We start from the raw sequence: 17,810 nt of genomic DNA on the forward strand, positions 1-17,810 counted from the left end.
GGCGTGTTGGTTTTTCTTGTGTTGTATCTGAACCGTCGTATGCTATAGTGTGATCGACCCCCCGCACCCGATAACGGGGTACATCGATGATCAGGAACTACCTCTCTCGATGTAATTGACACATCGACTGGTTTTCCAACTCTTGCTGATGAGTCCTCGCGACGACCCACGCCTAGCGTAGAGGAAAGGACGTAGCTAGGTCGCGTTCGTAAACGTGAGTGAACTACAGCGAACTCGTTACTTAATTTTGTGTTTGGTAATCCATTTGGGCCTAGAGATGCAAGCGCTCGCTCTCAGCCCAACAGCAGCCAGTACGCAGAAACTAGCCGTTCATCCCCACGACTCGAGTCGCAGCGAAGCTTACGCCCAAGATGTGTTTGATTTCGTGAGTAGATGCGACGGGAGGACTCGGTGCAAGTTCTGTTTTCCGATAGCCCTGTGAGAATTGAACCTTCTGTTACTTGATCCACGCTATCCGGCCCACAAACAACCGGAAACAGCTAACTCCGTGTCGATAGCAGACCTGAAAACCACCCGACTACGTCGCGTATACATTGTATCATGCGGCCCAACGCGTTACGGAGAGTGATCTCGGCTTGCTGCGCACACACGCACGCTTGCACTTTGATGCGATCTTTCATTTAGAATCCTAACTCCTTTGTGACTCGGGTCAGGCCGTGGAACCTTTGTTCCCAGCCTTAAAATTCTTTTCGGAAACGCGAGACCGCTCGTCTCTTTTGTTCCGTTACCACATGATGCGGGTGCTAGTGTTCCCGGCCGTGGCTCGGTGATGTTTTGTTGTGGCCTGACTAGCCTCCTATTTTGAAATTGTGTTGTATACGTCGGATTCCTGAATTTCACAGTAGAGGGAAATTTGGGCTATTTTTCTCTCCATCGAGCAGACACCTGCAACTTCCCTCTCAGTCACTCGAAAATGGCGCGTTGCAAACCCGAGGGCGGGTACGAGAATCCGGCCATAGGCCTTTGGGCTGTCGGATGCACCATGCAGATCGTGTCTTCGTTGATCCTTTTTATCTTAGCGTCTGCACTAACTGTGACAAAGGACATGGCTGGCGCAGCAGCGAAGCCAGAAGTAACGCTGATGGAGACGACTGTGTTTATGGGTCTCGGTGCCGCGGAGCTGGTAACGACCCTTCATCTGATGGTAGTCGTAATAATGGGGTACTTTGTTTCGAAGTGGTTTCTCGTCTTGTCTGCGTTTGTCGGCTTCCTTGTTGAGGCTGCTGCAATAGCTAGTTCCATCATCTGTGGCATAATTTTGACAGAAGTGGCAAATAAACAAGCGGAAGCCCTCGACTACGTGCGCGCCGGTGGAACTGCAACGCCTGTTCCAGTTCTTGACTACTCTGGTGAATTTGGTACGGCCTACCAAGGAATGATTGTTGCTGTTGGTGTTCTAAGCCTCGCATCTCTTGTTCCGTTGTCACGGGCTCAGTCGATGACCCCGAACACACGCGCCATGGAGGCCATGGTTTTCGTGTTCGGTATGACTCTATGTTCGCTTGCAGCATGCGTATTTCTTCTTCAGAGCCAGGCAATGGCATCCGTGAGGACTCTTGGAATTCTTTGGCTCGTTGCTTCCGTTGTTGCTCTGACGTTCGTCTCTATGCAGAAGGCCTGCTTGCCTCGGATCATGTCCATTCTTCTCGCAGTTGTGTGTGTGCTCATCAGCGTCTACGCCATTGCATCAGCATTTGTGTGCGCGCATGAGTTTCTGAAGCAGAAGAAGCTTTCCGTCACGGCCTCAGGGATATCACCGTCTCAGATATCGAAATGGATTCAGAGCCTCTCGGACGACGACTACGCAACCCTCTTGCGGGGCTATTCAACTTTGGACGGTGTGTATTTCGTTATTGTGTCATGCATAAGTGGTGCCACTGTTATCTTTATTCTTGCTGGGGCCATGGCAGCGTTACGAAGCATCTGTGGACCGTCGAGGGCAGAAAAGATCATGTCTAGGGAAAGTGCGGAAGAAGCGATTGAGGCCCGGGAAGAGCACACTCCGAATCCGTGACACTTGATGTGCGATCTGTTGAAGCGTAGACTAGGGTGTGGCTGTTGATTGGTGGTAGTACGTGACTTCCGCGGACTTTGCACGATTGATAACGGTTCCGACCATGACGTGTCTTTTCCGGCTAGTGGATACAGAGTCTTTCGTTTCTGAATAATGGTCCATTGTTGTATGTGCTGTTGACAGCGTTTTCTTTGTAGTCCACCTTGCCCGTTTCTCGGCCTGCAGCCCATCCAAGGATGACAATCCGAAATCCTTGTCTTGGCGTTAAATTTTTGGGAGATAGCAAGCACATGGTGTCGGATCAGTCGCGTGGGTTCAGCCCACTTTGTCATCGTGCTTTTCTTATCAGTCGACTGTAGCAGTGAGATGGCCGCGGCCATATTCAAAGCTGGATTGCCAGCCTTGAATGGCATACGCACAAAGGACTCAGTATCCGATATCATGAGTACACACACAGCGATGTTAAATCACTTCTCGGGATGTCTATGGATAGGCGTCGCCCACCCGTTCCTGACAGATGATTTGATCTCTAGTTAGGACAACATCCATTTGCTCGTCTTGCTGCGCATGTGGACACACCGAAGTTTTTCAAGAACATTGGTATAAACTTTATGCCGTCACAGCCTGACACCTGTCACCGCAGTAACTGAAATAACTAAAGGTAGCGCCACTCCACTGACGTTGCTTGCTCCATTAGAGCAGTACCAGCTGGGAGAACAACCCTCGTCTGAGTACTATGAGAGTGACGCAGTTAGACCAAAGACAATCATTTCGCTTTCTCAACCGTGAACGATAATCAGAGCTCCTCAGGAAATGACCGACACACCGAGCAGGACTTTCTGGTCGTGCGACAGTATCGCAGGGAAGGACTTTCGGCACGAATAGATGAAAACGCAGCGGCTCTGGCCATAACCAATGGCGGTCTGGAAGATTGTGCACAGAATTTACACGCGTGTACCGAGAAACTGAAAAAGAGTCCGGCGGCGTACTGTTCTTTATGTCCGGTCGTCACCAAGGGTCAATCACAACTCGGTTGCTCCACTGCGTTCAGTGAGCAGATACGACCGCTCCCTATTACGAACGCGGTGCCCGTCCATCAGCGTAGCTACAGCCCTACATAAGATCGGCAGGTGATCGGCGTCAAACAGCGTCTCAGCTGTTTGAGAAAATTAGAAGCGGTGGATGTGAAGCCGAATAGAGGACAGAACACCGGGAGGTGAATTGGAGAACGGTTCGACCAGTTGAGAGGCAAAACGCGAGAGCCTCCAAGTGTAAGGGAGCCCTGGCCTTCACATTGGGATAAACGACTGCTACGGCCAGGCGAATATTCTTCTGTTCCCTGTTTGGGGAAGAAGAGATTCTCTCTAACGCCTTTTCAGCCGGCGGGAGGTTCGGGCCGTTCTGCCGGCGGGAGGTTCGGGCCGTTCTGCCGGCGGGAGGTTCGGGCCGTTCTGCCGGCGACCGGTTGCGTACCCCGTCCTCCTCACGACCCGACCTCTTACTTTTGCTCCTGTTGTGCCCACACACTTTTCCGCCTTTTTTGACGTGCTTTCTGTGCCACATGATCTTCCCGAGCATCTGAAGAGGCGCTGGCCTCGCGTGCTGGACGACTTCGGTGTGGCGTCTTACGCTGCTGTCACCACAAGCCCGGCCAGGCGTTTACACCACGTTGCAACACAGTCGGTTTCCAGGAACAAGGTTATACCAGGATTTCACCCCTTCAAAAGAAGGTGCCACATCTCGAAATTGCCACTAAATGCCCCATCTCATGGGAACTCGCGTCACTGTTCCCCTGGCTGTCCACTCTCGCATTGGTCTCCCCGTCTTTGGAAATGAAACGAACCGTATCACTGGAACGCATTCAATTCTCGTGTACCCCTCCGGCTACGCGACAGTCCGCCTCCTCGCTGGTCATTTCTCTTTGCCACGTTGTTTCTTTTAATGAACCATAGGCTCTTCCTTCCCTTTCGAATGCACCCCTCGCGATCGCGTTGTCTAGCGCGTAAGGTTTCGCGACGGGGTAACCAGCTGCGGCTGTATGTAGCCTTTTTGTCTTGCGCGCGCAGTATCGCCCAACCCGAGCGCGACAGCGCATGTTCTGATTCTTCCGAAACTGTGGAATTTCCGCGTTTTTGACGGATTCTCCGTCAACTCTTTTCTTTGCCAATCGACCCGTCCACGGAAAGTGCTGGCGTTTCCCTTACCGCCGAGAACCCGACGTGGACCGGGCCGTCCGCCGGACCGGATAACGGCCAGCCCCGCCGTCACCGCGTTTCCTCGCGTTTCGCGCGGCAAACTGACTCGCTCAAAATCTGGCCCTTCTTGTCTTCCGCGCACTTTATACGAGAGTCGTGGGCCTGGATCGGCTCACTTTTCCAGACAAAAGAAGTCTAGCGTTCGCCTCGTTGCTCGGTGCCGCAACGGTTCGATGTCTACCAGTGTGGACTCCTCGCCCCAGCGCAGGAGCTAGTTACCTCGCGTTTTGAACTGCTTTGTCTTGCCGCTGTCTGAGATTCTCCCTCGATTGACTCACGCAGTACCGGACTCTCGGCGCCTCGCCAACACAGCCAAAGGCCGAAAGACGCGATCCCGCGCACAAATCCGGAAGCTTTTTCACCGCGGACGAAACGTCTCTGCTGTTCACATGTCCAGGTGCATCGACTTCTAGAGACATATCTCTCCACATAAGGAGGTTGTGCGCGAGTGTGTCAATGGTATATCTTCGACATTTATGCATACTCTCTGTTGGCGAGCATCCGATTCTTTTCCAAACAACAGACCAGTGGCGTCAACTGGCCAGGCCTTTTCGCCTGTGTGGTTGCCACGCCCCGAGTTTCGGGGGAACTCGCCTTCGCCCGCGCCGACTCTCCCTCTCGCGCGGTCTCTCTCATGGTTTCTGGACGCGCACTGAGCACGCCCCTCGGTTTTGCGCGCCTGAAGACTCTCAATGTCTCCTCTTCGCGAAGCCTCTCCTCGCGCGCACACGAGAATGGCGTGCCTAGATGAGGACAGCAACAAAACCTCGAACTAACCGCCCGCCGTCGACACCACTCTCTCGGCCACCCCTGCGGAATTCCTTCTCCCCCGTCGCCTTTGTTTCCTGTTTCCCTCGCCTCTCTTCCCTTGGTGTCCTGTCGGCGACATGCTGCCTTCTTCCGCTTCGCCAGCTGCTTCTTCAGCGGCAATTCTTCCCTCCACCTTTTCCGGTCTTCGCCCACACGCAGCAGAGAGCCCTACTTCCGCCCTCGCGATTTCCCACCCCGACGCCGCTCGCCCCTGCCGCGCACTCCTTCTGCCCGAACCTGCTTCCCTGTCGCCTCCTTCTTCACGTTCCCCTTCCTCGCTCTCTTCTGCTCGACTCGCGCGCGCGCCGGACCACCTTGCCATCGGCGCCAAAGATCCTCGGACACGCAGGCCTCTTCAGGCTGCGTATTCGACATCGGCCCTCACGCCTGCAGTCTCCCTCAGGCTCGAGAGCAGCGGCGCGACGCGCCTTGTTAAGACACCTCAGAGGCATCCTGGCTGTCTGCCGAGCGCAGGGAGAGAAGAGGGCCTCCGAATCGAAGACCACGACACTCCCTCTCTTTCCACTGAGAGAGACGGGAGCGCCGGCGGAGATAAATTGCAAGGCAAGACAGGAGAGACCGCTGGAGTCGCAGAAGCCACCCTGCGGGGAAAAACCGGGACGTCTTCCGCGCTGGAAACCCCCCTCCGAGGCGCTTCGCTTTCCTCGTCGCGTTCTGCGTCGTCTCTTGTTTCTCCTTCTCTTTTGTCTTCTCGGTCTTCCGCGTCTCTCCTGACTTCGTCTCTCGCCTCCTCGCTTCTTTCCTCCGCACCTGCTTCGTCCTTGTCTCTGTCCGTGGACAAACGCGCGGGAAGCAAGCTGACGCAGTCTTGGGGCTCGGGGAATCCTGGCGAGAAAGGCCACATCCTCGATGCTCTCGCCGGCTCGCCTGCTGCCAACCGACAAAGTCGGTTGGATCGAGACGCACCCGCAGTCGACGAGGGAACGGGAAGCAAGCAGACCACGCCGACCCCGCATGCATCTGTCAAGGCCCAAATGCCTGCGGCACGAGAAACCAGCGTCGCCGAGGCGCTGAGGCAGGGAAAGACTGCCGAGGAAGCACGAACGGGAACGGCCAAGACGCGAGACGAGGCGCAGCAGGAAAGCCGCGAGGAGAGGAAAGACCGACTCAAGGAAGAAATCTTGCAGCTATGCCAGCGACTGATGCACTCCAACACCCCCAGCAAAATCGAGAAGCAGGCTGAAGGCGCTGCACAGACTACTGCTTCCCCACGACGAGAAGGACAGAGAGGGGACGAGAGAGAAGGAAAGAGAGAATCAGACAGAGACGAGGAGAGGACTGAAACGCAGGGGTGCCGGACGAACTTTGAGTCGTCCGTGTCTCCGCCGCGCTTGCCGTCTTCGGTGTCTGCTCTTTCGTTTGAGACAGGCAGCCCGTTGTCGACTACACAGACTCTTGCCACGTCTCTTGCTTCGCGCTCTTCTGTTTCGTGTGGCAAGGACCGTGCGGGTTTTCGGAAGAACCACGGCTTTTCGTTGTGTTCGCTGTCGACGCTTTCCTCGTTTGAGCTGTCCGACGTCTTTGCTTCGCCGCCCAAACACGGCAGCGGCGCACCTCCGTCGCTTCCGGGCTGCTCTCCGGCTCCTCAAAAAGCGGAGGAAATCGAGCCGGGCGACGCAGAGGCAGAAAGCCAAAGCACGCCCATCCACGATACACCCGAGGCGAACGATGCGCAATCTGTTCAACCAAGCTGCGCGCTGCTAGACCCGCGGAACTCTTCCACGTCTGATTCTTTCAAAAACACGACACCCACTTCTTCCTCTTCTTCCTCTTCTTCCTCTCATTCGTTTCCTTTTCCTGTTTCCTCTGGCGTGAACGCGAGGCCTCTTTCCAGGTCTTGGTCCTCTGTCGGTTCTTTTTCTCTGCGGCCACCGGGAGAACCCCCCCGACGTCCGTCGACTGCTGCGCATGCATCGGCGTTCCAGAGGACGAATCGTCTCCCCGCGCAGGCGATCCTTCCTCCCTTCCCTTCCCTGCCTTCGGCGTGCCCAGCGTCGCCGCCTCCAAATCTGCTTCGCCTCCGAGAAGTTCAAGTCGCCGGCATTTGCAGCCAACTCGCTCAAAAGGCCACGAACGCGCGCGTGTCTCCGGCCGCTATCGACCAGGACTATGCTGGGTGGCTGAGACTGCCTTCCTTTTCCTCTTCTCTCGCGTCTTCTGTGCGTGGAGAGCAGGGAGAGAAGACGGAAGGCGCGTGCAAGGGCAAAGAGCGCCTGTCTGTTTCGCGTGCAGGATCTTCCGAGAGCGCAGCGAAGCGTTCGCTGCCGTCGATGGAGGAGGAGGTGTACGTGTCTCGCCACACCCTCACGCAGTCTTGTGCAACGCAGCTTTCCATGCTCCGCGACCAGACAGGCCAACGTGTGAACATTCAAGCGCAGCTGATGGAGCAGATCGTCGCGGGGGCGATGCCGCGACAAGTTTTTGAACACTTCTTCGGACAGGGCGTCCCGGTAGAAGCCAGCGTTTCGCGATTTCTCGAAAAACGACGCATGCAAAACACCACCCGACGCGTCAAAGAACACCTCGAGGTTCGTAACCCAAACACTCTACAAAAAGCTATCCACGTATCGACATACAGATGCCTGTATATATACATATATTTATACGCGAATATATCTCTCCTGCTTATACCTGTGTAAAAAACACTGATGCATCTATCCTTTTGCGAAAACGTATGTTCTGCGCGAGACCTGGACTCTATACGTAGACCAAATGCCTGTCGACACACGCCACACCGTGCTTCTCAGCTGCCTTTCTCCCGCTTCTTCGGCTCTCACTATGCTCCTGTGTCTCTGTCCCTGCCTGCATTTTGTGGTGGTTGTGTGCATGCACCGAGAGGTTTGGAGTTGCCTCGTGGTTCGTTTCCCATTTCCACTTGCCGTTCTCTCCCTTTTTTTCGTGCAGAAGAAAGTCCCGGAGTTTTTTGCGTCGAAAGGCGTGCCGCTCGGGACGTGCTCGCCGTGCGCGCTCTTTCGGGCAGCGTTTTGCTACTTGGCGCAGATTTCCAACGCTGCGGCGCGTAAGGGACAGAACCGCCGTCGCTCCGCGGAGACGGCTCTACCGACTCCCGTGCTGCCATCTTCTTCTTCTTCTGAATCCTTCGCGTCGCTCTTCACCTCGGCCTCTTTCGCGACGTATCTCTCGCAGTCCGCTCTCTGCGACGCTCTCGAGAAGCTGCAGTGGTGGCCGAAAGAGGTGAACGACTTCGACAAGAAAGAGGTGTTGCTTTCGCTCGCTCTCGCGGACGAGTGCGCGCACGGGAAGGCTGCTCTGGCGCGCGACCGGCTGCTTCCCCAGGGCGTCACGGAGCGCGGGTGGATCCTCGGATTCCTCACGCTGCCTTTCAATCTCCCAGACTGGCCCGTAAGCGGGAGGGGCGAAATCGCGGGGGAAAGAAGGGAAAGAGAAGCAGCGAGAGACAAACATGCACGGACACTTGGCAAAGAGAAGGGTGCTTTGCGACGGGGAGACGCAAGAAAGGAACGGACGAAGGCCGGAGAACGCGGAAAGAGAAGAAAGAACCAGTGGCACTCTCGCCTCGTTTTCGCCAGAGAGAAGAACGCTCATCGCTCCGACAAAGACGGCAACAAACGCGACCGGCGACGGGGGGGGGGGGGGAGGGGTGGGCCGTCGGCGAGACGCGACGAACACGTAACACGTCTTTCCCGTCTCTCCTTTCTCACGAGACATCCCCGTTCAACGACGTCGTCGATCTCAAGGTTCCGTTCTCTTCTTTCCCTTCTTCACCTCTTCACGTCGTTCTTTCGACTTCCTTGGTGTCTTTCTCGTTTCTCCTCCAGGTGACTCTGGACCTGCTTCCTGCAGATCCAGGCCGCAGCTCGGCCTTGCCTTTCCTTTCCGCCGTCGCGTCTCCTGCCTCTTCTCGCCTCCGGTGTACGCCCTACCTGCTTGTGCATGCGCCGAAGGACTGTGCTCGCCTCGACGCGACGTGCTTTTGCGGATTTCTACACCTCTGTCGGGTGGCGCTCCTCATTTGCTCGGCGTTCGGCGAGAAAGTTTCCGAGCACTTTCCTTCGCTTTTGCGGCGTCTCTCTGAGAAAGGCGAGTCTCCGGAGTCGGGACCGGAGACGGATCGGAAACTTGCGACGCCTCACAAAGCGACGCTCCGCGAGGAAGAACGCGGCGGCGAGACGGAGAAGAAGCTGCTGCCGTGTCCGTTGGAAGTCTCTGCGTACGCGCTGTCGGAGTTGACGCTCGTGGGGCCGCGAAGAGAGAAGGAGGTGCGGGGGAGGCTGAGTTCCCGAGACAAGGAGGAGAAGAAGAAGTCCAAACAGGCGATGGGAGGCGCACCGCGGCATGCAGACGCCGGCGCACAGGAAGAGAGCAAGGCCAGCAAACGGAAAAGATGCAAAATCCCAGCGTGGCATTTGTGCCAGGTGAGCGGTTTGGGAAAGAGAGACGCGAAGGACAAACACCGCGACGAGAAACGTCGTTTCACAGCTCATTCGTCTGTGTGGCGGGCGAGACGGAAAGCGAAAAGAAACGAAGGGTTTGTGTACATACGCACCAGATGAGGTGCGCTTTTGCGAGAGATAGCACGTGAAAATCGATCGCACGGCGAAGAACAAACCGTGTGAGTCTGGGGCGCTTCTCGCTCTTTTTTAAATGCTCGGAGTCGAAACGGCTCTCTCTTGAAGAAGGGGAAGACCGTTTTTGGGGCGCGCGTGTTTCCCTTTTCTTTCCCGTTTTGAGCTGCAAAACTCCCCCGGGACATTTTCCTCTCTCGTCTCACCTCCATGCTTGCAAACGCGCGCCCTCTCCGCGGCGTCAGAAAAAAACCGCCTGATTTTTGAATCCCACCGAGAAAGGCAGGTTCCGTTTTTCTCCGCGTGTCCTTTCCTCTCCAGGATGTGCTCCTCAGCCGTCTCGTCTCCCTCGAGGAGTTGCAAGTGAGTTTGGAATTGCTGTGCCCTGCCTCGTGGGTTGTTGCGGCGCTTCACTTTGTGGTGGGCGTCGCTTCGCGCTCTCTTTCACCAGCTGAATGGCTGGCCCTCCTTCATCCGTGCTCGCCCCTCGCGGCTCCTCTGGAAATCGAAGAACTCGTCACGCGCTTCGATCTCAAACACCCTCTCCCTTCCTTCGCTTCGTCCTCCACTTCGTCCTCTTCTCCCTCCTTCATCAAAACCAACTTCCTCTCCTTCTTCTCTCTCGCGTCGCGCTCTTCCTCGTCTTTTTCGGGAGATTCGCGAGTCTGCTGGTCGTGTGGAGAGAAGGGAGTCGCGGACGAAGAGAGGCCGAAGACGACTGAGGACGGCCTGCCTGCAGGAGAGAAGAAACCTGTCTCTGCGCCTCGTCGAGACTCGGGCACCGAGCGCAGTGCGGACACGCAGAGTCGCCTAGGTTTGCAGTGGCTGTCCTTCGAGAAGGGAAAAGGCGAGAAGAACAACTCAAGGAAACGCGGAACGCGCTTTTCGCTCCCTGCGTTTGCGAGGGCGGAGGACGACTCCGCGCAGAACCGAGAAGCTGAGCGCGCAAAAGACGATGCAGAGCTCGGCAAACTGTCGGCGGCACTGCCGTTCTTCTCGCTGCTCTCCGAGGAAGACCAGGCAGTCCTCCTCGAGAAGGAGAAAGTGTACAGACAAACGCGCCGCTGGCTCGGCGCCTTCCTCGCCGAATGCGCGAACTCGGAAACCACTCGGAAAGCTCTCGACCGCCTCGCCGTCGCAGCAGTCAGCGCCTCCGCCATCGAACCTGGAATGCCGCACGGGGGCGGCCCCGCTCTCCTGCCTCTCGTCACCGCCGGCGGATCTTGTTGCTTCGACGTGTACGCGCTCCAAGCTTGCGCCAAAGTCTTCTTCGCTGTAGTCACCAAATGCAATCTCTTCTCGCTCCTACACGACCTCCTTTGACACGGAACCGCTCAAAAACGGGTCGTGAACGTTTCTCTAGACCCACAGAGCTACACAGGGAATCCCCGCTGTACGCGTCAATTTGTAAATTGGCCCTTTGTCTCACTGCATCTATACCTAAAGATACATGCATTCATATGTATATGGGTGTGTGTGCATTTGTGGTTTTGTCTGTCTGGTTTTTCGTAAATGCTTGTTTTGTCACCATCGCGGGTCTGGTTTGCGGTGAGAGATCGCCCCCCCTGGGACACGCTGCACGCCAAGACCCGAGAGACGCAGGGTACACGCGACTCTCTTGCCAGCCTCGCCCCTTTGAACGACTGCTGGTAATTCGTTTTTGCAAGAAATCCAAAAGGTTTCTCTCTTTGAGCGCATCCCCAGGGGAGACGCACACCTTCGCTTGGCCACTCCCGGTGTACGTACAGTACGTACAGCTGACCGCGAATCTGCAGCTTGACGCCTCGACTCCCGACGGCCGTCGCGGGGAGACGCGGGGAACGCATGCATGCATTTTGCCCGTGGCTTTTGGCGGCCGATCCGGAGAGGCGATTGTGGAATATATTTTTGATACACCTGCGCGTCTGTCGCAGTGCCACGCCGCGTTTCACCGGGGCGAGGAAGTGCACTTTTCGGAAGCATAAACCACGCAAGCACGTACACATGGAGACACAACACTCCATAGACAAAAGGACGCAGCTATTTCGCACTATCTACAAAATCCATCGATATACGTATTCTACATCTATCAATATATATATATATATATATATATATATATATATGGGAATAATGGATACGCTTATCTGTAGGTATCGAGGCAAGTATGTATTTGCATGGAGATGCATACCAGACATATATATATATATATATATATATAAAACGTGTAGGCGTTTGCTCGAGGTGTGGCCTGGAGACGGTTTTTTTCGGCTCTTTTTCGGCCTCTCCCTTTCAGCCACGTAGAGAACTCGCGAGAGAGGCGAAAAATCAGACTGACTGGAGTTAGAGGACCTTGTCTTTACCGGCATGCGAGCGGACGCCAGATCCGGGCGCACCTCTCGATTTGCACACAACCACAAAAACGATTTGCTCGGCTTGGCACACAGAGACAAGAAACAGCCGAGAAGACACCATATACACGGTTAGGAGATTTCCAGGAGTGTGTTCTTTGCAAAACTCCCCACGATGTAGATGTCAAGATGCGAGTACTGAGATACAACAGGTACGGGTATATATATTTATTTACGCGTGGTTGCATGCGCCTGTAAGGAGGCCGGCAGATTGGGAGAGAAAAGGCAGGATCGAGGAGAAAGCGAGGCAGTCACGCTGCGCGAGGACGAGAAGGGCCCAACCAAGAACAAGACAGGTCGCCGGAAGGAAGAAAACCAGCGACAGACACCAGGGAAAACGGCTCCGTCGCGCCTGTTTTTCATCAGAGTCAATGGAGTGTATGTACACCGCAAGTGCATGCATACACACACAAATAGATTTGACTAAATTTATGCCTATGTCTAATGCACATATGCAAATACGACACCGAAATGTTTCCCGCGTTTGAGCGACCAAAAGGAGTTTTTCCCCTTTGGTTTTTCGAGGGCAATGAACAGTTCACCCCCAGTGTGTTTATTTCTTTTTCTTCGCGTCCCCGAAGCCAAGAAGGGGGATTTGCCACCTGATCATCATCCCGCCGATTCCCACGAGAAAGAACGCCGCAAGGAGAAACGCGAAGCTGCCTCGCACGCCCATCTGCGTCTCTGCGCCCTCGTCGCCGTCGGGTGTGTTTCTGGCCCTTTCGCCTCGCAAGACTGGCAGCTCTACGTACACCCGGCCGTCGGGAGAGTCTCTCAGCGTTCGAGGAGAGATGGAGATCTGCTGCCGGTAAAGAATCTGCAGAAAAATCCAACCGGCCAGAAGCACTGAGCGCGCGATGCTCCCGCACTGCACACGATTCGAACAACAACATGGAAGAAAGGCAGCACACCCGAATAGAAACGCTCGAAATGCGCAGAACAAGACCCGTGAAAACCGCAACGCACGACAGTGACGGCCGTACATCCTCCCGGCCCCGTGTGTGTCTTGTCAGTTCCTAAGCGCATAGGGACGTTCAGCTTCGGAAAGCAAATTCTAAACCCCCCCTCTCCTTACCGCGTCTTCGAGTTCCACCGAGAGGAGATACTCCCCGAAACTCAGACCGGAAAACTCCGCAAAACGAACGGCACTGAGTCGAGCCGACCGCGTGTTTTGTTGCCCGTCTGGACTCTCCTCGCCCGCCACCTTCGTCAGACGAAGAAAGAGCGCCGCGTCGTGCGCGGCAGACGCGAGCGAGAACGAGGAAGACGCGAGAGAAGAGGAGAGAGAAGAAGGAAGAGCGGAGGGAGGGAGAGAAACGAGCAGCGAGGCTCCACGATTGGATGGGAACACGATGAAGTCGACACCTGAAGCGGGGCACAGAGGACAGCAGGCCAGGATCGAGAGATGATTTAAAAATTTGAAAGGACCCGCGAAACAAAGAGAGAGAGAGGTTTTGCATCTTTTTGGCCCTGACACACAGGGCAGAAACCGGAACCGTTCGAGCACTTCGCCGTAGCACCATGCGCCTCGCAGCGGCGGATTTGCGACACAGAGACAGAGAGAGTTCCCCCGCCTACCTCCTCGTTTCCCGTTGTCTCCTCTGCTTCCTTTCCGCTTGCGTTCCCTTTCGCTCGCGCTTCCTTTCGCTCGTGTTATACCTGTGACATCTTGGACAGTGTCGCGGTGGACCTGGCGACTGACAGGCGCGGCTCTTTCCCACCCCGAGAGGAGGGTGAATCGGCCGCGTTCCGACTGTTCCTCATTGTCTTCGCGTTCCGCGGCATCTCTTCTCGCGCCGCTGCTCGCCACGAAGACCTCGTAGGCGACTCCTGGCCACAAGCCTCGGAGCAGGAAACTCCCGTCCTCCTCCACGGACGCTTCCTCGGTGTGGACGGCGCCCGCGGGAGACTTTCCCGTCGCCTGAAGAGAGAAATCAAAATCCGCACATTCCAAAGAACCCACACTAGGAGGGCGAGGAAAGAGAGATCAAGACGACGCGAAAACAAACTGCGAGGCACGAAACGAGCACAGCAGAAAGGCCGTTCTCTGGTCCGTGAACATCGAGACGCGCGACGTTTCCCAAGGGAGGCGCGAAGAGCGCGCGCGGTCGAGGCTTTGAGAAGAACGGGAAGCGCGGCTCTGGAGACCACACACGCGAAAGGTTTATACCTTTACAGCGAGAGGTTCCCGGTGTTTGGAGACGTCTGCAAGCAGCTGGCGAGGCGAGAGGAGGCGCACGTGTCCAGAGCAGTCGTAGAGAATTTTTGTGGCTCGGAAGGCGACGACTTTGTCGGGTTTCAATCCTTTCCCGCCTTCTGGTTCGACAGCGACGTCGAGGAATTGCGGTTCGAAGCGGAAGCCTTTGAGCATAGGCTTGAGCCGAAAGAGGCCGACCTTCTCGCCGTCCGAAAAGGACGGAACGAATAAGGCTTCCCCATCCGCATTGGTCAGCTGGCGAGACGGACGCACGGAAGAGTCCTTCAGCGGAGAGAAGGAAATTAATACGTTCCGCAGGCCCTCAGAAGGCGTCACAGAAACTTTTACCGTCACGCTCGCCAGTCTGAAAGCGCCGCGCACGCACAAGGCAGGAGAACGAGAAGACACCCAAACAGTCAATGAAAACACCACATTTCGATGCATGGAACATGACACGTGTTCAAGGCGATGTACGCATCGCTCCAGTCTGTGTCTGGTTCATACAGACATACACGTGCTCCCGGGGTTTGTGTAGGTTTCTCCTTTATCTCTATACGCATGCAGGTCTGCCGTTCTTCGTGCCTAGATGGAAAGATACATGGGCGTTCACCTATCGTTCCTTCCATACACTTCTGCTTGTCCCTCTCTGCGTGCACACGAAAGAAACACATTTACAGCCACATCCCCAAATTCAGATATATATATATATGTATATATATATATATATATATATATCCTTTCCGATTACAGGTGCGCCGTTGACACCGGATTCGACTGTGCAGCCTTTTCCCGTCTGGCATGGCTTACTTGGTTGCGCGGAAGATTTCTTCCCCCCGGTTCGGTTGCCTGGCAAAGCGGTATCCGTGGTGCGAGGGGACGACCTCGACTTGTTCAACTTTTTGTCCCGGCCAGAGACTCGTTCGGCACACAAAGGCGTGGGAGGCGAAGCGCCCGTCCGGACCCGTAAGCGCCGGCGGGGAGACAGTTTTGTTTCCGCCTTTCGCGGCAAACGATACTTTCACATTCGCCACAGGAGGCACAACCTTCCCGCGCACCACGCACTGTCTCTCCGCGACGAAGGCGGCCGGGGCCGGCGTCCCCCCGCGGACCTGCGAAACGTTCAGCGGGTTTTCCGGAAAGACAACGAACCCTCCGTCCGGGAGAGAAGGCGGCGAGAGCGAGAGAACAAAGCTGCCTTCGTCCGACACGCGCATCCAGAACGGACAGTGGAAGACGGCGACGGGGGTCGAATCCCCGGCAAGCGGCAGGAGAGAGGCAACGTCCTCGGCGGCCGAGGAAGAAAAGCGCGAAAATGCGCACGAAACAGTCTGCGACGCCGGCTTCTCGCTTGCTGAAGAGAGATCGACGTTCACGCGAAAGACGAGAGAAGGCACGTCTGCCTTGTACAAGACGCCGGCGCTTCCCGCCTTGCCGCTCGTGGGCGACGGGGGATCTGCGGAGAAGCCGGAAACGACGACTACGGCGCGAACTTCCCGTTCCTCCACGTGAACGCGCAGGGGCGACGCCTGACCGTTCTCGCCAAATCTCTCCCGCACGGCTCGGCGGACTGAAAGGGGAGTTGCGGCGAGACGCAGGTCCGCTGCCACCGGACTCAGTGTATAGACACCCGACAGGGGGCCCAGACAGAGCGCGAAGCGCCCGAGAGGGATTTCGACGTCAGAGGGAGAACCTGCGGAAGACGGCAGCAGCTTGGCGGAAAAGGAGAAGTTCGAAGTGCCGTACACGCGGTAGCCCTTCTGCGTGAAGTGTACAGACACCGGACCGGGGCCGTCAGGGGCCGACGGCGACTGCACCGAAAAGCTGATCTGGAAACCAAAGGAAAAGGGAAAAAGAGAAAATAAAGGGAAAAGCAGAAAGAGAAGAAAGGAAGGAAAAGCCGAAGGCAAGAGACGAGGAGGAGCCGGCCGAGTTACGCGAGATCTCGCAGGGAGGCAGGCGAAAAAACGGACGGCCACAGGAACAACAATCGACAAAAGCTTTTGCACAGATCGCCGAAACGTAAAGCTATCCTTGCATATCCAAACGCGCTCGTCTTTCTGCCCCTCGGTCGACAGACACATGTTTTTGTGTTTACACGTGTATGCTTTCATGCAATATAAGTATATACGTGCTTGCGCGCGCATGTGTGTACGTTTCAACACACAGCCAGAAAAACGTCGTTCCCTGGAGAGCCTTTCTTTCCTCGGAATCCTCTCTCGCGATTGACATACCACTTGGCGTTTTTTCTCCCAGCAAAGCGCCCGTGAATCGCGTTTCTCTGGCGCGAGAGTCAGCTGGTTTTCTTCGTCCAACTCGAGGATTTCGAGCGTATAGACACCTCCGGGGAGGTCGGTCACGGAGAAGACGAGCTCGCGTTTCTCTCCGGGACGGTCGCTCTTTCGCCTCACGGGGGCGACTGCCACAAGCGGTTCCTGCCGCGACTCTTCCGAATCCCTGCCTTCCAGAGCCGTTGCGCGCGTTTCCTCTTCTTCGGCGTTTTCCGCAGTCAGTTCTTGGGCTCCTCCCGCGGTCTTGGTGACGCGAACTTTCAGGCGACCCTCGCCACACAGCCCTCGCAAACGCAGCTCCTCGGTCTCCGACTCCCCTGTCGAAACGCCCTCACCTCGCCCTCTCCCTCCCGTTTCCGCTGTCTCCTCGAGACAAGAGATCGAACCCTGGACTGCGTATCGATGTTCTCTCAGGACCAGGTCCAGGAGAGGTTCTCCGACCACCTCGATCACCCGTTCGAATTTCCACGGCGCATGCGAGGCGTCTTCAGGAGGGAAAAAGAGAGAAATCATATAGGTGTGGAACGGCCGAACACGCACACAAAATTTTCCCTAACAGAAGGAAAGGAAAAGGACGGGAAAAGAAAGAAATGGAGGGACAAGAAAACGCGCAAATGCCCCATCCTCTTCTGACGTCCTGCCTTCACGCCTTCGCTCCACACTCGGCGGTGTCCCTCTTCATAGACACAAACGCAAGCGTACACCTCCGTCCCCTCTAATTTAGGTAGACAAACCTTCGTACATGCATGCCTTTACACAAAGATATATCCTCGCTAGTGACTCCCGTATTCACTGACCTACATACAGAACACATGACCGACATATATGCATATGGTGTAAACAGATGCCATATATACAGCTGCATACATATACCTTTACAACTACGTATATATTCATATAGATATCCACATATATATATCCACATATTTCTGTCCACATATCTGTCCACATATATCTATCCAAATATATAAATAATCTATATTATATTATAATATATATATATATATGTTGTTGCTCACCCATTCGTCAGTGACTGCCTGCTGTGGCACGGCGTCTGAGTGTTCGTCTCCGTTGATGGGTTTGACGAAGACGGTCAGGCCTTGGAAAGAAACGAATTTGGAAGCAGGCTCGACGTTTCCGCAAATGTCCACGCTGGAGACTTCGATTGGCGGCAGGGCATTGCGAGTTTCCCACGACAGAGAACCCTGAAAAAAACGCATGTTCCGGCGCCGTTCTTTCTCTCGCACTCACACGCACTTGCTCTCTT

At 55.5% G+C, this 17,810-nt stretch overlaps 2 protein-coding genes across 2 annotated transcripts; both read left to right on the forward strand.

Moving 5' to 3' along the window:
- Positions 1-934: 934 nt before the first annotated feature.
- NCLIV_015530 (conserved hypothetical protein) lies at positions 935-2,035 on the forward strand (the record flags this gene model as incomplete). The annotated part of the gene is made up of 1 exon (XM_003881745.1): positions 935-2,035. One exon carries the CDS (start codon positions 935-937, stop codon positions 2,033-2,035), a length of 1,101 nt encoding a protein of 366 aa, XP_003881794.1.
- Positions 2,036-5,177: 3,142 nt separating this feature from the next.
- NCLIV_015540 (conserved hypothetical protein) lies at positions 5,178-10,991 on the forward strand (the record flags this gene model as incomplete). Its single annotated transcript, XM_003881746.1, has 4 exons — positions 5,178-7,649; positions 8,026-8,484; positions 8,922-9,518; positions 9,990-10,991. The coding sequence occupies 4 exons, from the start codon at positions 5,178-5,180 to the stop codon at positions 10,989-10,991; spliced, it is 4,530 nt and encodes a 1,509-aa protein (XP_003881795.1).
- Between the last annotated feature and the right edge of the window lie 6,819 nt (positions 10,992-17,810).

Source organism: Neospora caninum, chromosome VI (assembly GCF_000208865.1).
Source record: "Neospora caninum Liverpool complete genome, chromosome VI".
Lineage (NCBI taxonomy): Eukaryota > Apicomplexa > Conoidasida > Eucoccidiorida > Sarcocystidae > Neospora > Neospora caninum.